At 41.4% G+C, this 25,302-nt stretch overlaps 1 protein-coding gene across 1 annotated transcript in view; it reads left to right on the top strand.

The window, feature by feature from the left end:
• The window catches only part of PRDM16 (PR/SET domain 16), a 298,557-nt gene that overhangs the window by 142,644 nt on the left and 130,611 nt on the right, over positions 1–25,302 (top strand). The window contains exon 3 of the mRNA XM_058818722.1: positions 11,081–11,131. Within this exon, the coding sequence (XP_058674705.1) occupies positions 11,081–11,131 (51 nt within the window). The remainder of the gene's footprint in view (positions 1–11,080; positions 11,132–25,302) is intronic.

Genomic DNA, 25,302 nt, shown 5'->3' with positions numbered 1-25,302 from the left:
CAGGTTTGGTCTGATGCAGTCTGCAAATCCAAGTTTGGGAATGAGGGATGTAAATCAAGGGAATCTCCTCTCCTTTCACAATTCAAAGTTTTCATTTCCTAATTTCCCCTCTTGTTTCCCAAGCTCCAAACTCAGCACAGCTCCAGGTTATGCACAGGTTTTGTTTGACTCAGTCTGCAAATGCAAGTTGGCGAATGAGGGATTTAAATGAAGGGCATCTCCTCTCTTTCCACACTTCAAAGTTTTAATTTCCTATTTTCCCCTCTTGCTTCCCAAACTCCAGTAGATATCAAAACCCAGGATATTCCCACCTGGATTTTTCAGTTCACCCAGCACTGGAGTGATCATGAGCCACCTCTGGAAAATCAGATTTAATAGAAAATCCATGGGAACAATCCAAAGGCTCACCCACCTTGCTGTTGTGCCAAGTGCAACCTAAAGAGACAGCAATAAATCACCCTGCTCTGCACCTCAAATAGATAATCAATTTAATTGAAAGCATCAATAATCATAGTTTGACATTTATTACCCTCTGGATGTTTTATCTTTTAGGCAGGGGACAGCGGGGCAGTGATGGATGCCACTTCTGCCATGGAACACAATTATGTGGTGCAAGGAAAAGGGGTTTTATATTCTGCAGGAAAAAAAGCAAAGCATTCAGATTCATATTCAAGCAGACTGCAGGAAACCTGTGAGAAATAAGTGCAAGTAACTCTCATCCCTGGGACCTGAATTCTGCTGTTATGGCTCGTGAGATGATGTTGCAAATGCTGCTTGGTGTGTTTTTTTTGAGTGATTTAGGACAGAAAATGTGCAGGGCCAGGTCTCCCTCTACAGAATATACAGAATATCAGCTTTGTTTTGTTTTTTCACATGTGCACAAGTGAAAACCAAAAGTGAGGCTGGGTTGTTCCTCCTTTGGCTGTTCTTATGGTTTGTGCTCGCCTGCTCAGGTCATTGTGCATCACTCAAAGCAGGCATTTCACCTTTTCTTTTTGCTTGTTTTGAGCTTTAAAACAGCTCAGACTTTTCAGAGTGAATTAAACCTTTTGTACTTTGATACTGCAATGGATCTTTCATAGTTCTTTAAAGTGTCTGGTCTTATTTGTAAGGCTATTTTTGAAACTTTAGTTCTATTTCTCTCAATAATGTCTGTCTTATTCTGTAGCATTTCTAAGTAAATTTTTTTTCTCTCAAAGCTTGCATACAGATATATGCTATGTGAGCTTGTTAAACTTTGAGAATTTTCTATTTCCTACATTTATGCATCACTCAAAGCAGGCATTTCTCCTTTTCTTTTTGCTTGTTTTGAGCTTTAAAACAGCTCAGACTTTTCAGCATGAATTAAACCTTTTGTACTTTGGTTCTGCACGTGCTGGAAAGTTCCCTTTGCACTCCCCCAGTCCCAGGAGGTGCAGGGTGTTGAGGAAGACAAGCCCCAAGTTTATGAGAATGTTCAAGTGCTGTTATGTTATTCCCACAAAGCAGCAGCTTCCTCGATGGCACATTGAGATTATTTGGCCAGTCAGGATCTCTTAACTCTGCTCACATCAGTGATTATTTACTTTGAGCTGGCAGTTACAAAAATGCTTTACTTCATTAAACCCTCTTCAGTGGCTTAAATACATTTTGTTTCCAGCAGCTGGGTACATTATGGACATTTCTTTGTCTATGATCTATTGGTGGTAGTTTGGAAGATGTAAACATTTGTGCTATTTGGCAAGATGGTTGTGGAGCCATCTTATAACCTCAATGTTCCTCTTGGCACGAGATTAAAAACTCCTTGTAATCAATGCTCGGGGCTGGATCTCCCAAGATTTCCCTCAGAACTTGCTTGGAGTGTTGGGTAACAATACAGGCTGTGTGTGCTCTTTAAAACCTTTAATAAAAATTTAAAAAGTGTTTTTTTCCTTTTTCTTCGGTGCTGGTCTGAAGAAGCTCCAAATGTAGAACCCAGTTTAACTCCAACAGCAAATAAATGGAGATATTTGCTAAGGATACTAATGGAATTTTACTGATTTACTAAGGATAATAATGGATTTTTTGAAAAGAATCTCTTGGCCATTTTGGCACAGTTCAGGAAAACCTTGTGCAGAGATTCCAGGACCAGATTGATGTATCTCCAGGACAGTGGGTGACACAGAGGAGCTGTTGAGGTGGATTAATCAATGTTTGGTGTCTCCCTGGTGCTGTTTTGGAAGAGGAAAACAGCAGGTTTGAGTTTCTGAGGTGGATGTCTCCCACCTCATCCATCAGGAATGGAGAAGTGCCCGTGGCATCTGCAGTGTAAGGGATCATAATGAGCTAAAATCTCCACATTCCCCCATCTCAGGAGCTCTCAGCACATCCTTCACTTCTCATCACGGGGTTCCAGTCACCTAAAACCCAAAGAGAAAAAAGCAAAATTTCATTTCCATTGGGACTCCCTGAATTCCAGTCTCAAGAAAATGCCTTGAAATTGCCACCCACTCTCTGTCTGCCTGATTAAATAAAATATTGACCTTTTCCAAGCACAATATTATCATTCCAAGCATAATATTATCCAGTCCTGTCTGAGATTGTTTCTACAGCTCTTAAAAGGGAGCTCACCTGGCAGCCCTATCAATTGAGATAAAACAGCTCAGTGTGCCTTCCCAATAAAAGGCTGATTGTGCTGGTGTCTGAAGCTTTTAAATACTATTATTATTATTATTATTATTATTATTATTATTATTATTATTATTATTATTATTATTATTATATTTTGATAAATATTACATATTATTTTATATATAATATGTTATATATAATATGTTATATATAATATATAATATATAATATATAATATATAATATATAATACATTATATATATTATATATTATATATTATATATTATATATTATATATTATATATTATATATATTATATATTATATATTATATATTATATATTATATATTATATATTATATATTATATATTATATATTATATATTATATATTATATATCATATATCATATATTATATATTATATGTCATCTATCATATATTGTGTATAATATATTGTATATATATTATATACCATATATCTTATATCATATATCATATATCAAATATATAGTATATATTTATATATTATTTATATAGTTATTACTATGTTTATATAATAATATATTATATTTATACATATGATATAAATATATAATATATTCCTATTGTATATAAACATATTTATATTGTATAAATATCGTGCAAATATATTTATATTATATTTACATAAATATAATATATTTATATATTTATTTTATATTTATATATTATTTATATATTTATTATTTATATATTTTTATTATTATTAATAATAAATAATGAATAGGGAATTATTATAGAATAATTCTCCATTAACTTTTCTTCTTATAGACAATCATTTACTCAATATCACTTCTGAATAAAGGGAGGCAAAATGCTGTTCTGTCCTCTCTTGTTCTCTTTGCCTGCACAGAGTGGTGCTACAGGGAGTTCCTCTCTAAATTCACTTTCCACCTCAGAGTAAATCCTTTCTCCATCTCGGAGCAGCTTCAGGACATGGGACAGAGAGTGGCACACACAACATCAAAGCTGTTCCTTGTGCTTAACATGGAAAAGGAACACAAACTAACTATTATTCTACTTAGAGTTTCGTGGCTTGCCGATCCTCATATAAGGTTGGTAATTATTTCATAATCAAAGTCACAGAGTCTTGGGCTCTGTGCCAGGGTGTCCGCGCCCCCTGGCAGGGTTTGGGCAATCCAGGACAGCCAGAGGGATGCCCTGAGTTCCGACAGGGGGATGATGCACAGCCCCTCTTTATTCACTTATGATTATTAGTGATCAGCTGAGCAAGGAGGGGATCAATAGATGAACTGCAGGGGAAGTTCGTTTATATTCTTCTGTCAATACCAAGGTCATTTTTATAACTAAAAAGGGTCGAGGACAAAAGATGGATGGCTCATGGATGAATTTAACCATCCAATCCATTTACATCCCCACAAACAGCCTGGCTTTATCTGTTAACCAAAACATTGCACTTCACTCCTCTAGATGATTTTTTGCTGGGGTAATAAATAGCTCTGGCTACATTAAGTGATTGTGCAATGTGGGTCTGTGGCAGACAGAATTTAGAGCTGATGACCTTAAACTTCCACTCCACTGCTGTTCTCTCTGTGCTTACCATGGAGATGTGGCTGCTTTGCACTGCAAAAGCACCTTGTGTCCAAAAATCTCGTGTTTTATTGAATTTATTTAGCACAACAGTCTGTGCCAGGCAGGTTTCAGGTTGAAGATGAACAAACTGAGTAATCAGTACAATTTAATTCTTGCAACTTGTGTTTTAATCCTCAGACTGCACACACTGCTCAGTGTGAGTAGTGGCTCTTTAATCTTTCCAGAATTCAGTTTTAGAATATATATATTTATATTTATATTTATATTTATATTTATATTTAGATTTAGATTTAGATTTAGATTTAGATTTAGATTTATATGAAATATATATATATATATATATATATGGAATTTCTCTATGGGAGAAAGGGACATAGAGGTAATATCTGCAAGGGGGTTTTAAATAGGAAATCATAATTAATTTAAACTTTTTTTTTTCCCTCATATGTACTGTTACACATATTTTTTTCTGACAGAAGGTGAGCCAAATACCAGACTTGGAGGTTTGTGTTGTTAATTGGGACTTGCACTGCTGTCAGGGGTGCACTGGGGGAGTGTTTACAGTGCAAATGTTTCATCTCTGCTTCTGGGTCCTTTAAAACCTCATCCATAGAGTCCCAGGATTATCTGGGTTGTGAGGAACTTTAAATCTCCTCTTTTCCCACCCCTTTTAGGCAGGGACAGCTCCCATTAGCTCAGATTGCTCAGAGCTTCATCCCTCAATACTTCCAAGGATGGGATAATTCTGATTATTGGTAAAACCCATTTTTCCTTAATGGTGGTCACGAAGAACTGGTTGTAAAGGTGATGTTGGACTGCTGGGATGGAGAAAAAGAGCAGCCAGAGGTTCCTTAGGAAAGGGAAAGGCATCTCCAGCTGGATCCACAGGCCAGGACTGAATGAACTCCGCTTGATTTCAGCAAAACTGCCAAACTACCAAGTGAGTTTCTCATGCTCATTAACACTGGACTTTTAGAAGCTGATAAGAATGCAATATAAAATCAAAGAGCCCCTAAAGACTGCGAGATTATATTTAATACTCTCCTATCACCAGCCCTGAGTGCTTGGCAGGAGGAAGGGTGACATTTCCTAATCAGTCCCCTCTCGTATTTGTCTTGGCTGGAAGTCTCGAGTCCTCAGCTCCTTGAAGTCACTGCAAATTCTCTCCGTTAGATCCTGTTTGACTTCCTGGTAGCTGCAGTTAATTCCATCCCCATGGCACAGAGGAGCTATGGACTGAAAAATCAGTGATAAAATTGTGATATGTATGGAGATCACAGGTTTCTCCAAGTCTTTGTTCTTGAACATCCATTTTTATTCGCCTGACATTTTCCTGAGGTTTGGTCTGTGGGTACAAACAACTATTTCATGCTAAATGATGATTTAGGATGCTCCTTTCTTTTGAACCCCACTGCCCTGAGTCACCTCTGCAAAGTGCATTTTGTTCTCCTGGGATTCAGAGAACAGGGAGGGTTCCGTAGAGGACATGAGCAAGTGCAGAGGTGTTCCCTGGTAGCTGCAGCTAACTCCATCCCATGGAGGAGTTATGTCTTGAAAAATCAGTGATAAAATTGTGATATGTATGGAGATCACAGGTTTGTGTTCTTTCAAGTCAGTGATAAAAGTTGTGACATGTATGGAGATCACAGGTTTCTCCAAGTCTTTGTCCTCGAACATCCATTTTTCTTCACCTGATATTTCCTTGAGTTTGGTCTGTGGGTACAAACAATTATTTCATACTAAAGGATGATTTAGGATGTTCCTTTCTTTTAAACCTCATTTGGAACAACCTGCCCTGAGTCACCTCTGCAAAGTGCATTTTGTTCTCCTGGGATTCAGAGAACAGAGGGGGTTTCACAGAGGACATGAGCAAGTGCAGAGGTGTTCCCTGCATCAGATTTCCAGAATTTTTGGGCTGTGGATCCCTCCTAATTTCACACATTTTTCCTGCAGCACCAGGCTTCCAGCTGACAAATAAATGGTTATAAAATGGAATGGCAGGGCTTTGCAGGCTGTTCCTGGGCCACAAACCACAGCTTGGCTGCTCCCCAGTGTTCCCAATTGTGCTGGGGTTGCCCTGAGCACTGAATGGTTTTTTATTCTTTCCACTCTTTTCAGTTCCTTGCCAGTCAGAGCTGTGCTCTTCATCCTCCTTCCCTCAGCAGCAAGGAGAGGAAATTCTTCCCCTCAGAGAAGAGCTTTCCTCCCTTCCCTCTCAATTCCAGGCACATTCACTTCAAATTCCCAAGGCAGGATATTGAAAATTTCCTCAAGTTAATAGGGCTCAAAGATTTGCTTACTATAGAAAAAAATGGAAGATTTTGGTAAATTGGTGGACAGAAAATGATATAAAATCCCTGTATTTTAACAATAGGGCTGAAAGACTGAATGTTTAAGTGCTGAAATGGTTTTCTGTGTGTTTTTTTCCATATCTGGTTTTCCTAGTGATGCACATCAGTGCTGTGGCTCTGTGGGTTGTTGGTGTGTTTGAATGTACATATTTAATTTTTTTTTTTTCTTGGAGAAGACCTTCCTTTATATATTTAAATATCGATAATGTATATTATATATAATATATATACCATATACCATATACCATATACCATATACCATATACCATATACCATATATAATATATAATATATAGTATAATATATAATATAATATTTATATTTATATTATATTATATTACATTATATTATATTATATTATATTATTCATATCATATATAATATATAATATGTAATGTATATAATATGTAACATATACGATATATTATATATTATATATTATATATTATATATTATATATTATATATCATATATCATATATTATATATTATATATTATATATTATATATTATATATTATATATTATATATTATATATTATATATTATATATTATATATTATATATTATATATTATATATTATATATTATATATTATATATTATATATTATATAATATATAATATATATTATATAATATGAAGGTAGGGAGGAGGTGAGGTGTGGGACCGGAGAGGTGGAAATATCCCTTTAAAATCCAGATTTTAGAGGAATAATCCAGAGATGCAGCAGGGGCAAGTCCCAGTCTGTCACCCTCAGAGTTTGGTGGATGCACCATGCCCTGCTGAATGCATATTGAAGTTGGGGTTGGGGTTTTTCTTCCCCCCCTAAATGACAATTTATCTGAGCTGGGGGAATGAATGGATAACATTACTATTTACATAAGCTCATTGTGATCTGTCTCAGTAATGTAATCAAATTAGGGTTAACTGCAGCTGGAGAATGCCAGCTTGTAAACTGTTCTTCAAAAAGAATCACATGGTGTTCCCTGACGTGTTTAGTGTACACTCAGGGGGCTCTGTGAAAATTCTGGCACTTCCCTAACTGGTGTAACTGGGGCAGGATCCTGGTGCCACCAATTCCTGGTGGGAAATGCCACCAATTGTTGGGTGCCACCAATTCCCTGGTAGGAATTGCCACCAAATGCTGGGTGCCACCAATTCCTGGTGCGAATTGCCACCAGTTGCTGGGTGCCACCAATTCCTCGTGGGAATTGCTAACAATTGCTGGGTGTCACCAATTCTTGGTGGGAATTGCCACCAAATGCTGGGTGTCACCAATTGCTGGGTGCCGCCAATTCCTGATGGGAATGGCCATCAATTACTGGGTGCCATCAATTCCCTGGTGGGAATTGCCACCGATTGCTGGGTGCGACCAATTCCTGGTGGAATCCGGCGTAAAGAAAGGATGAAATATTTAATCTAAACCAGTCCCTACTCTCCCACTACTGCTAAAATGCCTTTTCACCCATACAATCCCAGAATTGTTAAAGTTGGAAAAGACCTTTAAGATCATCAAGGCAGTGCAGCACTACCAGCATGTTCCCCACTATTTGTCCATGTTCTGATAGTTTGAGTGTGGAGATGGTTCCATCAAAATTAAAATTATTTGTGATATTGAGGGGTTTTTCCCCCAGAAGTTCTGTAATAATGGGAACTCAAAAAGGATTTCACCAAATACTAAAACCCAGCCATTTTTAAATACCCCGAACGAGCAGCAAGATCCTGCAGAGGATTTTCGGCAAAATCACCATTTTTGAACATGGATGAAATATTTTCACCAAAATCCTCTTCTCTAAGAACTTTGAAATTCAGGATCTGCTATTTTGAATTTTAAAAAGGGGGAAAAAAAGGGTTTGAGAGAAGGAACTTGCCCCTTGAGCACAGCTCTGTCCAAACCAACAAAAGGAAGCTTGTGTTGGCATCTCCATTCCGACTCAGGAATTCCTGACTCTTAAGCCTGTTTATACAGGGCTCCACCACAGCCCAATTTGCACTTCACTGGAGTTTTCTTTCCCCTCCATGTTTATGGTGCTGCTGGACAGGGGGATTACACGCTCTGACTGCACACACTTCTCTGATTGTATCCAAAACTATTATTTTTGCGATTATTATTTTTGCAATAATAATTACAGGGAGGTGTCTTCATTTGGAGGCAGCTTCATCCCCATGGACGTTTTGGGGTCGTTTTGCATTTCTGTTTCAGCTCTGATAGTTTGATGGTCTAATTCTCCAAAATTTTGGGGGATTGTTAGTTCCTGGTGAGCACACTGGAAGCAATCAGCATTCCCTGGAAACTTGGTGACATCTAGGACAGGCAGGATAGATGTTAACTCCAGTCATGTCAGGGTGTTCCAGGCTAGGAACACAGAATTTTATGGCTCTGGGATTTGCCTCTTGATCCTATTTGCTCTCAGCTACTTTGGAAACCGCAGTTTCAACGTCCATTAGAGCTGGTGTAAAGCAGGGAATGGTTTGGGGTTCTTCCCATGGAAACACAGCCCCTTGTTAGTGCAGCTGAGATTTGGCAAGGGGTTGGAAATTTGTAAATCAGTCAAGCTCACCTGGGCATGGCCAAAGCAGGACAGGAGCTCCGTGCCAAAATCTCAGCTGCTAAAATGCACTGGGGCCTCTCCTCTCCTCTCCTCTCCTCTCCTCTCCTCTCCTCTCCTCTCCTCTCCTCTCCTCTCCTCTCCTCTCCTCTCCTCTCCTCTCCTCTCCTCTCCTCTCCTCTCCTCTCCTCTCCTCTCCTCTCCTCTCCTCTCCTCTCCTCTCCTCTCCTCTCCTCTCCTCTCCTCTCCTCTCCTCTCCTCTCCTCTCCTCTCCTCTCCTCTCCTCTCCTCTCCTCTCCTCTCCTCTCCTCTCCTCTCCTCTCCTCTCCTCTCCTCTCCTCTCCTCTCCTCTCCTCTCCTCTCCTCTCCTCTCCTCTCCTCTCCTCTCCTCTCCTCTCCTCTCCTCTCTCCTTTCCTGAACATCCCTGAACTTCTCTCCTTGAACTTCCTTGAACTGAACTTCCCTGAACTTCCCTGAACTTTTCTGAACTTCCCTGAACTCCCCTTCCCCAGTTTACCCTGCATTTTCCTTCCACATCCATCTCTCTTCCTGGAGGTTTTTCCTGCTCTTTGGCAGCCAAACCACCTCCCAAATCACCTTGTGCATCTCTGGGAGCCCCGAGCACCCCTGAGCACCCCTGAACTCCCCTTTCCCATTTTAACCCGCATTTCCTTCCACGTCCATCTCTCTCCTTGGAGGTTTTCCCTGCTCTTTGGCAGCCAAACCACCTCCCCCATCTCCTGGGGGAGCCCTGACCACCCTGCTCAGCCCCATCCTTGGGTGTCCTTGGGTGTCTGTCTGTCCTCAGCGCCCCCAGCTCCCCCCAGAGCTGCGGGAGCCGCTGGAATTTGTGGCTGGATCAGGTCCCTGTGTACCCTGCCGGGGGATGCAGGGGATGCAGGGCTGAGGTACTTGACCTCGCTGAATGCCTGCTGACCTGCAGCTAATCTGAGGTGCAGCGCAGCAGCGATTTAATGACTTGTTCCACCACACCTCGGCTGGAGGGAGAATTAAGGAGCGCTGGGGGTGGGGGCCTGAGCACCCCGGGATCTGCTCCAGAGACAGAATTGAGAATTGGATCCTGTGGGTGCCTGTTCCCTCAGCGCCCTTGTTGTCCACATCCATCCTTGTCTGCCAAAACTAAGGGAATTATTCACCGAAGTGACAGAAAACCTTAAAATATATATATATATATATAATATTTTTTAATATGCATAACTATGCAAATATTATCACTGCACTGTTATATTTATTATATTCAGCAGGACTAGCTCCTTAAGTCAATAGACAAAAATTGTGGTCCCATTCCACTAATCAGTGTGCCGCAGACAGTTTGCTTTGCCAAGGATGTATGCAACAAAACAAAAATATATAAAACAAAGAGATAAAAATGTTTATATTTTTATTTGGCTTTGTTTGTTTTTTGCTTGTTTTTGTTTGTAGTTTTATAGATATATATTATTATTATTAAAGTATAAATATATATTATTAATTATAATAATTTAGCAAATGAATTCTATAATTAACTATTAATTAACGGTTAATTAAATTAAATAAATGTAATAAAATGTGCTGAATTATATAAGTAGATATTAATAGAATATTATTTTAATAATTATATAATTATAGTGTTCAATACTTAATTACAGTATTGAACATTATAATTATAAATCACAATAATATTTTTTATATATAATATCATTATAATTTATAATTATAATATAATTATGGGGGGTTTTCAGCAGAACTGTAATTTAGATTTTTATATATATATATATATATATATGAAAAATCTAAATTACAGTTCTGCTGAAAACCCTCCATCAAACTCCCCAAACATCTGGTTGCAGCTGTGATTTTTGGCCATTATTACCAATAATAAAATATTTATTCATCCTCCCCCTCATCATCATTACAGCAATATGAATTTCTATTATTTTATAACACTCTTAGCTGCAACACAACTGAATTTTGTTTCTATTCTGTTTTTTCCCTAGCAAATACTGACTGATCCCGAGGTGACCTCCCAGGAGGGCAATATAAAAAAGGTAGGACATGGCTCAGTCTTGTGGGAGTTGTTTTATTCCCTGGCTTGGAAATGCACCTGGAGATTTTCCCTCCCTTTTGAACCGAGGTGTTGATGGCAATAACGTCGTAAAAGTTTTCCAGTGTTTGCTGTTGCCTTTTTGGATTAAGTGTTGTGGTTCTGCTGGCGTATTTTCCTGTCTTTTTGTGATTCCAGTCATTATGAAAGAGAAAATAATAGTTTGAGGTGTTCTTTGACTCAGCTACAACACAAACAGCCACCGGGCCAAAGCGAAAAACCTCATTTACCTCTTTTCCAGTAAAAGAAAATGTTGGTCCTTTGTTAGAAGTGCTAAATTTTTGGAGGTCACTTCAGCATCAAATGTGGCTGATGTGAAGTCCAAGGGAAAAGGAATAAGTCTGTGAAAGGATAAATTTGAGCCCTTGTGATGCATTAGTGGTGATTCTCATCACATTGTGGGGCTCCAACTGCAGCAGAGGAAATGTGTAAAAATGCACTGGGCTCCACTGGAGCTCAGCATGACACGTTTGGGTGGCCAGGCTGCTGTTTGGGTTGGGGTTACCCTCAGAACACTGAAATGAGGTTTTGTCCCATGTGGATCTGTTGGTTAACAGTTTTGCTGATTAAAGCTTCACAAGTTGGGTTTGATTAGAGCCTCTCACTGGCTGCAGCTTGTGTGTCCTCTCTGAAATAAGGAGCTGGTGTGACTCTTATGTGCAGTTATTTATAAAGGATGTTCACAGTCCTGTTTGGGAAAGCTTTGGGAGTGGGAAATTGTGACCGTGTTCACAGGGGTCCGAGGATGAGGGAAGAGACGAGGATCTGACTCCATGTTTCAGAAGGCTGATTTATTATTTTATCTTATATATTATATTAAAACTATACTAAAAGAACAGAAGAAAGGATTTCATCAGAAGGCTGGCTAAGAATAGAAAAAGAAAGAATGATAACAAAGATTTGTGTCTCAGACAGAGAGCCTGAGCCAGCTGGCTGTGATTGGCCATTAATTAGAAACAACCACATGAGACCAATCACAGATGCTCCTGTTGCATTCCACAGCAGCAGATAATCAATGTTTACATTTTGTTCCTGAGGCTTCTCAGCTTCTCAGGAGAAAAAATCCTAAGGAAAGGATTTTTCATAAAATGTGTCTGTGACAGGAAATCTTTGAGGCTGGCCCTTGCTGCTCATCCTTCAGGCCCTGCTTCTTCTCCACTCTTGAAACTAAAAGGAATCCCTTGCTTCCCTCGGCCAAAGAGAGTGAAATAAAATCCTTGCCAGGCTCCAGAGCCAGGCTGGGAAAAGGGATTTAGACACATGTTAAAAAATAAAAAATTAGGTTTTATTTCCAAGGCTCAGAGGAAACATCCCATGACCTCGCCAGGGACCTGTGGCTGAACTTTTTACCTTGGGCACCCCCATAACTCATGGGGTGTCTGTCCCTGCCTCTGTGGGATCCCTTTGTGTGGTCAGACGTGGTGACAAGGTGGCAGGTCCTCATTATGCCCACGCAGCTCCCACAAGGATGGAGGGGATTCTCCATGCCTCAGCTAATTCTTATTCAGTCTTTAATTACGATATCACAAATGAACCCTCTCCATCCCCACCTGCAGGATCTGCAGCATCCCAAAGAGAGCAGGAGTTGTGTGAAGCAGGGAAACACGAGTCTGGCAGTTTTATATGTTCAACCCATGGGTTTGTATTTAAACTTTGCGCTTTTATTTCAAGGGGGATTGTTACAAAAACCGCAGGTCTTTGAAAAACGCCGTGTCCTTAAATATTTCCCCGTGCAGCAGGTATAAAACTGGACAATTGTGATATTTGACAAGGGGGGAAGGCCTGGCCTTCCACTTGTGTCTTTTAAATGCATTGTAGAGAAGCACTAGTGGGAGTTTATGAGGTGATAAATTTATTGAAGGATGGGCAGTAGGGTTTTACAGCTGGGGTAAAGGAGGTCAGAGCAGTAAGGTAAAGAGTTCAAGTCTAAACTTTATGGCTTGTGAAAAGACTACTGTGAGACAGCTTTTCAGTCAGGAGAAAATGAAAACTAAAGAATGAGAAATCACTCTGGACAATTTTTGTAGGATCTCTCAATTGTTTGGAAAGTAGCACTCTGGCATTTGGCTCCAGTGGCACAAAACCCTCTCGGGAGCAGATTTCCTTTTCCAGCCCTCTCTAAATCATTCAGTTGTCATATCCCTGAAGACACAATGGTTGAGATTTGACTTCAATTTATTCCTATTCCTTCAGAGATGAGTTGGTGGCAAGAAGGTGACTGAAGACAAATGTAACTGGAGTGGGTGGCCTGATTTAAACTGGGAGGGAAGGAAAGAGACCATAATTTCAGTGGTTCTTTTGACTGCTGCATCCCAGGTTCAGAATTGGGCACTAACAAGGACTAGAAAGAGCAAAAAAAAAAAAAAATCCCAAAATGCAGAGAAAAACCTGTAAAACCAGGAAAAAGCAGGGAAGGGAAGGTGATGGCAGTGAGAGGTGTAGGGAGATGTGCATCATTTAAGCAACCTCTGCTTAAAACTGACCCCAGAACTATCTCTGCTCTTAAGCTCCCAGGAAAAAAACACTCTTTTACATAACTTTAATGAACTGAAAGGCAGGGAAAGTCTGCAGCACAGCAGAGCCTGTTTTGTAGTAGAATAAAACAGGGATTTTTTTGGCTTGGAGCACAAAGAATAAGTATTTCTCACCATATCCAGTATTTTTCGGTTCATGTTTCTGTTATTTCTGCTGGGACCACTAACACCACAAAGCTGATTTCTTTGTTAGTGGTTCTCTGACGGGACTAATTCAATGTCATTGAAGGACCCATATCCGGATTATTTTATATGTCTATGCTGCTCCATGGATTGAAATGCGGTGTATACCTAACAAGCTTTCCTTGTATCACCTTTGCTGGCTGAAATTTAGTTTAACTTAAAAAAATACACACAAGCTCCTCATCTTGTTTGTTTAATTTTAAATCATCAGTGCTGGAAGCAATATTAAAACAGGAAAGTCACTTATTTTAGTTCTTTTAGTGACTTGAATGAGGACACTCAGATATAAAACTACGAGTAATACCTGTGGGTTTACTGTCCCCTGCTCCCAAATGTCTTTTTCCCAGCCCATATCCCTGCACTCTGTTTATTTTGCTTATAAAGCAGCTCAGTGTCCTCTCCCTCTGAATTTTCCAAGCATTTAATAAACTGAGCAAACACCTTGTTGTCATTGTCCCCGTCCCCGTTGTCATTTTCCTTTAACTTTGAGCTGAAAGATTTCCGCTTCCTCCAGCAAGGCCTGTGCCCATTACACACCACATTTTTTATTTTTTTTTCCCCCCAAGCTGATGCATTTTTCTCCCCTCCAAGGGTCACTTTGGATGGGGGCTCCAGAATGCTGGGGAAGGATTCTCTGTGTGTGCAGAGCTCCCTGGGCTGGGCTGTTTTTCTGACCGTGGTGACAAGGGACCTCAGGGACTTCTCTCTTCAGTAGACTCTCTATTTAGTTTCTGTTTACTTAGAGGGAATAGCCTGAGGGGCTACTGGAGAGAAAACATCTGTGGGAGATAATCTATAGAGTTATCTATCTATCACTCTTGTCGACCCTGTCTCCCCTGAGAGCAAGCTGAGAGACTTGTAATAAAAAGGCATCGCTGAAGAGGCTTTAGGGACAAATAAAGAGACATGTTAAGGGCCAGCTGAAAAAGGATAGAAGACATTATTAAAGCTCAATAGCCGTCTTATCAAAATCCAATAGGATAGGCATTTGGCAAAAGGCTTTAAATTTATTCTTTGACTTTCTGGAGAGCTTGAATTTATCCATTAACAAGAATGTGCTGCACGGGGAGCGGGAGATGCTATCGGCTTCAAAAGGGTTGGATTCAATCTGGCATTGTGCAAAACACAACAAAAACTGAAGACAAAACCAATTTTCCCCCCTCCTCCTCTGGCTGGCCTCATTCCTACATTGCCAAATATTAGAAGCTGTAAATATAATGCTGATGAGGCTGTGGAGTAAAAGCAATTTAAGCAGTGTGGTTATTCCGCGCTCGCAAACCACACAGATTTCTTTTTAAAAATAAAGTGAATTTTTTAAACTGGGTGTGAAAGAAAACTGGGTGTGCCCAGAAATTTTGGCCTTTTATAAAAGGATCAAGGAGCAAACAAAAAAAACAGGTATGAGGAAAGCTTTAGAGCTTTAAAGCAAAAGCAAAACCCCAACGAGCGTTTTGCCGCTGCAGACGCGGCGAGCGGGATGGGGCCATAAATCTCCCCGGGTTTATTATTATATCCAAAATGCTACAGGTCACAGGAACCATCTGATACTTCAGGAGCACATTGTTCACACGGGGATGATTGATTGATAATTATGATAATTTGCCAAATGATTATTTGGGTATTATGGCCGCGGCCCGTCCCGCCGGGTCGCTGTGAAGACATTTTCCATTTCACGGGGCCGTCAGGAATGGCCCCTGGCAAGGAGGGATGTGGAGAGGTCTGGCCGGGCTCTCCCGGTGGGATCTGGGGGCTGATGAATGATGACCCAGAGGAGTAAGAAATCAGACTTCAATAAGCACTCAGGAAGGTAGTTAGGGAAGAGCAAGGGAGCTGCTCGCTGTCTTTTGTGCAGCAATTACTGGGCAGGACAAACCCCCCAAGCCTGAGCCTTGAGAGGGCAAATTGCATGTTTGAAATGTTTCAAACTGCGGATCTGAAATGTTGCAAATGGCAGATTTGAACACGAATTTGCAAGTTTTCAAATTGCAGATTTGAACTTGCATTTGAAATGTTTCAAATCGCAGACTTGAACCTGGATCCGCAATTTTTCAAAGTGCAGGTTTGCACCTGGATCTGCGACTTCTCAAATTGCAGATTTGAGCTCGGATTTGAAACATTTCAAATTGCAGATTTGAATCTTGACTTGTAATTTCTCAAATTGCAGATTTGAACTCAAATTTGCAAGTTTTCCAATTGTAGATTTGAACTTAGATTTGCGATTTCTCAAATTGCAGATTTGAACTTGGATCTGCAATTTCTCTAATTGCAGATTTGCAATTTTTCAAAGTGCAGATTTGAACTCGGATTTGAAATGTTTCAAATTGCAGATTTAAAACCCAGATTTGCAATTTTTCAAATTGCAGATTTGAACTTGGATCTGCAATTTCTCATGTTGCAGATTTGAACCCAAATTTGCACGTTTTCAAATTGTAGATTTGAACTTAGATTTGCAATTTTTCAAATTGCAGATTTGGCCTGGATTTGCAAGTTTTCATATTGCAGATTTGAATCTGGCCTGCTCTGAGTTGCTGCCTTTGCAGCACAAATTGCATTTCTGCACTTCACAGGGATCTATTATCATATTATCCCCAGCTCATGGAAGGTGTTCTCAAACTCTCAGTGAGGATTTCCCACAGATTTTGCTGAGTTTTCTTCACTTTTCTGTGTATTGAAGAATCTCCCCCCTCCAGTTTGTGCACAATCCTCATCCTGGGTGAGAATTGACGCAGAATTTGGGGTTAAAGATGCTCCACAACCCCATGGGAGGGGGCAACAATCCCAGATTTGGGAGCTAAAGCCCCATTTCTCCAGAGCTGCTGCTTCACAGTTACTACCTTAAAAAAGAGCTTTAATTTGCTTGTTTTATAGGTTGTATCTTTATGAAATAAAGCTATATTTAGCAGCCACAAACACAGGCAGCTTTGAGTTGATTTTTATAATCTTTTCCTGAATAGACTTGCGTCATTCCAATAAGCCCTGGACAAAAGAGTGGACAGTTGTCTGAGAGTCTTTTTTATAACATTTCTCTCTTTCTATTGTTAGAGAGCTGCTAATAAAAGAACCAGGAGTCCATTAATTCAGTGAATGAACATATAGTAAAGTCAGTTCCCTCTTGAGAACAATAATGTTGCGGTCAGCTTAGGTTTCCATGGAAACTAAGTACTTCTAAGAAGTTTGCATCCTTGATTTTGCTGAAATGAAGCATGTAAAGTAAAAAAAAAAAAAAAAAAAAAAAAAAAAAAAAAAAAAAGTGTAAGGCTGGCACAGAAAAGTCAGCGAAGAAAGTGATGGTTAAATTATTTTGCAGGAATAACACTGTGTGTTGAATTTCTGTGATACAGATGTTTGGGCTGGGTTGTTCAGTGAGTGTGGGCATGAGAAATGGCTCCATGAAGGGATCTCGGGGGGGTTTGGAGCCCATAAATCAGGCCAGGTTAAGAGGAGTGGTTAAGGTTGCTCTCTCCATATCTGCAGAATGCTGAGGCAGAGCAGGGGCTGTCCCAGGGCTCCCACACCTGCAGGCTATGAAGTGGTTAATGGCAAATTCCCATTTCTCCCTGGCAAATAATGTGGGGTTTGGGCAGGGTATGAACACTTCGCAGCTCTAAATAAGATTTTTTTGTGAGTTAAGCCGGTTCTTCTCTTCCTCCATCCTCCAAACCCCGGAGCTGTGATGCTGAGCTGCTCCCCATCACTGATTTATACGATTTATAACCTGTGTCTGATTCCCCTGCATCGCTGGGGCTCAGGAGGTGTCCAGAACGTGCTGCTGAGCTGCTCCCACACATGGCTCAGGTGCCACAGCAGCATCCCCTCACATAAAAGTGTCCCTCAACCCCAGGCAGGTTTAGGAGAGGCCACCTTGTCATCTTGATGCATCCCAAGCACAGACACACACAGACTTTGCGCTGGGTTTGAGTCAGAAACTGCATTTATACGGGGGTGAGGAGACAGCTGGAAGAATAAATGATTTAAAATTCTTTTCTGGGAGGGTGAGGCTGTGGCAGAGGATGCCCAGAGAGGCTGTGGGTGCCCCTGGATCCCTGGAAGTGTCCAAGGCCAGCTTGGACAGGGCTTGGATCAACCTGGGATAGTGGAAGGTGTCCCTGCCATGGAATGGGGTGGGATGGGCTGAGCTTTAAGGTCCAGCCCAAACCAATCCATGGTTCTGTGATTAGGATACAAAGGAGACCCATTAAGACATTCTGGCTGAGTCAGTTATGCCAATAACACATGCAAATTCAAGATTCCTAAACTTTTTCTTAACCAGGAGTTTCCTAAATAATGTAAAACCCTCACGTGCTGGTCCCTGCTCCCTTTGCTTGGGGTGTGTGGGAGCAATCACATATTTAACAGTTTGAACACAAATTAAGAGTTTGAACACAAATTAGGAGTTTCAACACAAATTAAGAGTTTGAACACAAGAGTTTTGAACACAAATTAAGAGTTTGATCACAAACATTTCTCTCCCAATCCTCCTTTTCTCTCTGTGTCTATAAAATTCACTTCAGTGCTCCCCTGCTAAAAGCCACGTGCACTATCACACATGAACTACCAACTCAAGGTTGCTATTTACCATTTTTTAATTGTTTACTCCCATATTTTAATTGTTTGCATCCCAGGCTCCTTTTCCCTGCTCACCAAAGTGAGGGGATGGCATTTCCACCCCTTGCTGAACACAAATTAACAGTTTCAGCACAGGAGTTTGAACACAAATTAAGAATTTTATCCCAAATTAGGAGTTTGAACACAAATTAAGAATTTGAACACAAGAGTTTGAACACAAATTAAGAATTTGAACGCAAGAGTTTGAACACAAATTAAGTTTAAACACAAATTATGAGTTTGAACACAAGTTAACAGTTTCAACACAAATTAAGAGTTTGAGCAGAAATTATGAATTTCAACATAAGTTAAAAGTTTGATCACAAATTAACATTTTTAACACTTCTCTCCCAATCCTCCTTTTCTCTCTGTGTCTATAAAACTCATTTTATATTTAAAATATATAAAACTCAGTGCTCCCCTCCTAACAGCCACGTGCACTATCACACATGGAATGCCAGCACTCAACGCTGCTGTTTTTAATTGTTTGCACCAGGCTCCTTTTCCCTGCTCACCAAAGCGAGGGGCTGGCATTTCCACCCCTCCAGTGAAACAATATTCTGGATGATTAGGAGGCATTACAGCCCCAGCTCAGTCAGAAAATGCCAGAATGCCCCAGAGATCCCCATGAATCTGCTGCCAGCCGGCCCCTGTCAGAGCTGAAGGCAGCACTGTCTGGAGCCCAAAATCAACTTCAGGAAGGTCATGTGAAAGAAAATCCTCAGTCATCAGGAAGCCCTTGGCCCCGTGGCCTTTCTGACATTTTCTGACAAACCTTAAATCACCAGAGTAGACAAAACATCACAAATTTTGGAATGGTAGCCTGTGGGATTTGGGGGATGTGCGGTAACTTGGAAGGTAACACAGACACACACACACAGAGCCCCCTCCCCTCCCTCTGCTCTGCAATTCCTCCTGGGATGCTGGGCTGAGTGTGCCACGAGGGTTTGGCTGGAATCAGCTCCTGGAGTCAGCTCTGGATGCACAATCACCTCTGGGGTGGGCTGGGAGCTGGTGCAGCAGCAGAGGAGGGGGCTGCCCTGGGCCAGCTCCGGGTTCTGCTGTGGAACAGGGAAAAATCCTCTGGGTGGGAGGTGGGATCTCTCCCAGGACAGGGAAAAATCCTCTGGGTGGGAGGAATCTCTCCCAGGACAGGGAAAAATCCTCTGGGTGGGAGGTGGGATCACACCTAGGACAGGGAAAATCCTTAGGGTGGGAGGTGGGATAACTCCCAGGACAGGGAAAAATCCTCTGGGTGTGAGGTGGGATCTCTCCCAGGACAGGGAAAAATCCACTGGGTGGGAGGTGGGATCACACCCAGGACAGGGAAAAATCTGCAGGGTGTGAGGTGGGATCACACCCAGGACAGGGAAAAATCCACAGGGTGGGAGGTGGGATCACACCTAGGACAGGGAAAAATCCTCTGGGTGGGAGGTGGGATCACACCCAGTACAGGGAAAAATCCACAGGGTGTGAGGAATCTCTCCCAGGACAGGGAAAAATCCTCTGGGTGGGAGGTGGGATCACACCTAGGACAGGGAAAAATCCTCTGGGTGGGAGGAATCTCTCCCAGGACAGGGAAAAATCCTCTGAGTGGGAGGTGGGATCACACCCAGGACAGGGAAAAATCCTCTGGGTGGGAGGTGGGATCACACCCAGTACAGGGAAAAATCCACAGGGTGTGAGGAATCTCTCCCAGGACAGGGAAAAATCCGCAGGGTGGGAGGTGGGATCTCTCCCAGGACAGGGAAAAATCTGCAGGGTGGGAGGTGGGATCACACCTAGGACAGGGAAAAATCCTCTGGGTGGGAGGTGGGATCACACCCAGGACAGGGAAAAATCCTCTGGGTGGGAGGTGGTTCCTGTTCCATTGGGGAATTTGGAATTGGGTTTTATTTTGTGGTTCCATACCTTATTTTGTGGTTCCCAGGACAGGCTCCTGTTCCAGTGGAGAGTCTGGAATTGGGTTTTTTTATGTGATTCTCAGGACAGATTTCTGTTCCAATGGGGAAACTGGAATTTGTTTGATTGTGTGGTTCCCAGGACAGATTCCTGTTTCACTGGAGACTCTGGAATTTGGTTTTATTGTGTGATTCCCAGGACAGGTTCTTTTTCCACTGGGGAATTTGGAATTAGGTTTTTTTGCGTGGTTCCCAGGACAGGTTCCTGTTCCAGTGGAGATTCTGGAACTGGGTTTTGTTGTGTGGTTCTACACCTTATTTTGTGATTCCATACCTTATTATGGAGTTCCCAGGACAGGCTCCTGTTCCACTGGGGAATTTGAAATTGGGTTTTATTGTGGGATTCCATACCTTATTTTGTGGTTCCATGCCTTGTTCTGTGGTTCCCAGGACGGGTTCCCCTTCCACTGGGGAGTCTGGAATTGGGTTTTATTTTGTGGTTCCTAGGACAGGTCCCTGTTCCAGTAGGGAATTTGGAATTGGGGTTTTTTTGTGTGGTTCCGCACCTTAGAGAAGGCAGATGGTTCCATGAAGGTCCCCTGGGATGCTGAGGGGTGTGCAGGATTGGGTTAATCCCATTGGAAGGAGAATTTGGAGCTCCCTGGATAAGCAGGAAAACCTGGGCAGCAGCTGGAGAGGGAGGAAAGGGGAGGGTGGGGATGAGGAGCACCAGAGGGACTTGAAGTTGGGTCCAGCCCTGATGGTGCTGCTGTAAAAATGAAAGTCAGAACACAGAGAATTGGGTGCCACTGAAAAATAATTAAATATAAATATACATAACAAAACAAAAAAATACTTTTTATTTTGGGGTTTTTTTTCATATTTTGTCCTAGAAATAAATCAAGGTTCTGTAGAACAGTGAAGGTGGAACTTTGTCCCACAGGGACAACAATATATACTGATTGATTTTGATTTTAGATTCTACTAGATTTCTATGAGATGTTAAAATACATGTTCTGGAAAAAATAAAACAACCCAACCAAGTTTATTTTTCACAGGACAGTTTGGGGAGAAAAATAAAGAAAAGTAATCACCAGAAGTCAGCTTCACTGTGATGTTCATTTCCCTCTGGAAATTTCAGCTCTGTAAACATCTATATAAATATATATAAAAATATAGATATAATAATAATAGTAGCAGCAGGAGGAGTCTAAATTAAGTGCTTAAATCCTTTCTTGGCTAACCCAAGCAATTATTTTTTTTTTTATTACTTTTTTCCCCTCTTCATTTCTGACTGTAACACAGAATATAGACCAGAAATGCCAAAAGCTGTGGAATAGATTAGAAACTAATTTATAAACTTCAGAGAAAATTTTCCTCCTGCTTAATGTGACCTTATAAGTAAACTGAAATTAAGAAATCTTCTGTCATCTGGAGGCATCCCCTCTCCTAATCTTCTGGAGTTAGCTGATTATTTTAGGGATTTGTTGCCGTGAATTCTGGCCTTGGGGAGGGGAGGTGAATTTGCTGCCCAGCATTTTTCCAACTCATTAATAACTGCTGCAGAGATAGTTCTGCACTGCTGCTGTCAGGACATCTCAGCCCTTGCTTGGTGCAAGAATTCCTTCTGTTCCAGAAGAATAAATTGCAACTCCTAAAGGAATTGCTTCTCTGAGTTTCCACTGGAATTTCAGCTTCAGCTCCTCTGCCCTACAATGTTGGTTCACAGAAAGTCTGGGAAAACTCTGGAAATTTGTGTCAGTGCTGCTGCCTTAAGGTAGTTTTTAGGACAGTGTTGAGTTCTTCTTTCCTGAAATATTCTATCTAAAAATTAGTCAAGAGGAATTTTAATTTTTTCAATGTTTGCCCTTCTAATCACTAATATTTATATGTAAAACCAGGAAAATCTTGACTTTCATTGTTCATCTCTTCCTTTAATACCTGCTTCAGCTTTTCCCCCTCTTTCTGCAGTGCTGCCCAGAAATAAACTGGACTTTTCTCCTGGTAATCTTGGCCAATCCAAGCAGTCTCTTGCTCAGCTCCAGCTGCCATGAAATGGAGATTGATCATTTCCTGGTCATAGGAATCTTAAAATAGGTGAATCCTGGAAAATATCTGTGCTGGGGCTGGGTTTCCCTTGTAAATCCACCCCAGGGAAACACCGTCAGCTGGACACTCAGCTCTGTCTGGGTTTGGGATGTCCCTAATTCTGACCTCATCCCTTTTTCCTGCCTGGCTGGCTCTTCTTCCTCTCAATTCCTGTTGGGAGCAGAGGAATCCTGGAGGGTTATTATTGGATTTGCAGGGATCCTCGTGGCAGGGAGGAGTGATGAATCTGACTCCATGTTCTCAGAAGGCTAATTTATTATTTTATAATACTATATTATATTAAAGAACACTATACTAAACTATAGTAAAGAATACAGAAAGGATACTTACAGAATGCTAAAAAGACAATAATGAAAACTCCTGACTCTTTCCAGAGTGAGCTTGGCCCCAGTTGGCCAAAGAGTGAAAACAACTCACAGCAGAATGCAATGAAACAATCACCTGTGGGTAAACAGTCTCCAAACACATTCCACATGAGCACAACACAGGAGAAGCAAATGAGATAAGAATTGTTTTCCTTTCCTCTGAGGCTTCTCAGCTTCCCAGGAGGAAAATCCTGGGCAAAGGGATTTTTCAGACAATGTGAATGCCGCAGGTTATTCTGCTTTCCTGCAATGCCAAGCAAGGAGGATTTGCAATTTTTCCTAAGGAGGTTGTTCTGTCCCTGACTGAGATCCTTCCTCTCAGGCTCTGTGTCTGCTGATGACTCCAACATGTCCTCGAGCTCCAACAGCAATTTATTCCTGGCAGTTTGGATTTGCCAGCCCTTTTGCCAAGAAAAACTTGGGATTGGGAGAGTGTCCCACCCTCCATTTCAGCTCTGCTGCTCACCAAGTGCTCCTCTGCTCTTTCCTGCAAAGCCCAGAGCATCCCCTGCTAAACCTGAGTGAAAACTGGGCACTCCTGGAGTAGGAAATGTGGGATTTAAATCAGGTTTATTTTTCCAAGGCATTGCTATTTCAGAGTTATAGACATAGAAATAGATACCAATAATATAGATAGATATAGATATAGATATAGATATATAGATGATATAGAAGAAGAAAAGAAGAAGATTAAGAGGAGAAGAAGGAGAATTAGAAGAAGAAGAAGAAAACAAAAAAAAAGCTACTGAGCATCTCATTTCACAGGTCTGCTCTTATAAAACAGCAAAGTGTGGTGGCACAGAAGTACTTTAAATAAATGAATTTGATCTGATTTTGTGCTTGTACAGGAAAATTTCTTGAAGATAAGCAGATGTCTTTTAAAGAAATGAATTCTATCTTATTTTGTGCTTGTAGAGGAAAATTTCTTGAAGATAATATCATACTGTAAAAGAAGCAGTTGAAATTCATATTCTGCATTTAGGGTCACTCACAGAATTGGACTTGGAGGAACCAGCCCAGGAGCAAGGTTTGGGTTGGATGCTGAGAAAAACGAGCCCCTGGAATAGCTGAGAGCGGAGCAGGCTCTCTGGGGAGGAGATAAAATCCCTGTCCCTGCAGAGAGGTTCACACAAATACCTGCCAGGCCGGCCTGGATCTCCACAATCCTGCATGAGAATGAGGGGCAGCAGCACCACTCGGGTTTTCATGGAGCTCCTGGGTTTATCTTGTTCATCAGTGAAAAAGGGAGGCAGCAGCCCCAGCGTCCTTTCATTCCTGCACGTGTGTGGGGAAAATGCGAGCTGGGGGCACTGAGAGCTTTTCTTCTCCTTTTAGGCTCTTTTTGCCTCCCTTTAATGGTGCCCGGGAAGTGTCGTGCCCTTTGTGTTCGGTTTTCCTTATCAGCCAAGCATTTTTCTCCGTTTTCAAGTGGGTTTGGTGCTCAGGAGAGCTGGCAGGTGGGGAGCAAGGTGATCTGAGGGGCTGAAAGTGGCTGAGTTATCCAGCATGGAAACCAGTTGGTGCAGGTTCTAAAATGTGTGGTTGTACACTCCTGGATAGCAGAAAAGCAGAGGAGAAGGAAGGAAAGGGAGGAGAGGGAGAGAGAGAGAAAGAGAAGAAAAGGGAGAAAAAGGGAGAAAAAAGGGAAGGAAGGAAGGAAGGAAGGAAGGAAGGAAGGAAGGAAGGAAGGAAGGAAGGAAGGAAGGAAGGAAGGAAGGAAGGAAGGAAGGAAGGAAGGAAGGAAGGAAGGAAGGAAGGAAGGAAGGAAGGAAGGAAGGAAGGAAGGAAGGAAGGAAGGAAGGAAGGAAGGAAGGAAGGAAGGAAGGAAGGAAGGAAGGAAGGAAGGAAGGAAGGAAGGAAGGAAGGAAGGAAGGAAGGAAGGAAGGAAGGAAGGAAGGAAGGAAGGAAGGAAGGAAGGAAGGAAGGAAGGAAGGAAGGAAGGAAGGAAGGAAGGAAGGAAGGAAGGAAGGAAGGAAGGAAGGAAGGAAGGAAGGAAGGAAGGAAGGAAGGAAGGAAGGAAGGAAGGAAGGAAGGAAGGAAGGAAGGAAGGAAGGAAGGAAGGAAGGAAGGAAGGAAGGAAGGAAGGAAGGAAGGAAGGAAGGAAGGAAGGAAGGAAGGAAGGAAGGAAGGAAGGAAGGAAGGAAGGAAGGAAGGAAGGAAGGAAGGAAGGAAGGAAGGAAGGAAGGAAGGAAGGAAGGAAGGAAGGAAGGAAGGAAGGAAGGAAGGAAGACAAATGGAAGGAGAAGAAGGAATAAGAAAGAAAGAGAAAAACTAGAAGTTCTAATAGTTACAGCTGTAAGCCAGAATTCTGAATTAATACATTAAGTTAAAACAAGGATGACAGAACATGAAATAACAGCTGCAAGCGAATGCTGGAATGCTCAGTGCTTTTACAAAGAAGACTGAAGGTGTTGAAGC

This window comes from Ammospiza caudacuta, chromosome 22 (genome assembly GCF_027887145.1).
Source record: "Ammospiza caudacuta isolate bAmmCau1 chromosome 22, bAmmCau1.pri, whole genome shotgun sequence".
NCBI classification, from domain to species: domain Eukaryota; kingdom Metazoa; phylum Chordata; class Aves; order Passeriformes; family Passerellidae; genus Ammospiza; species Ammospiza caudacuta.
This window is presented reverse-complemented; position numbering and strand designations above follow the sequence as displayed.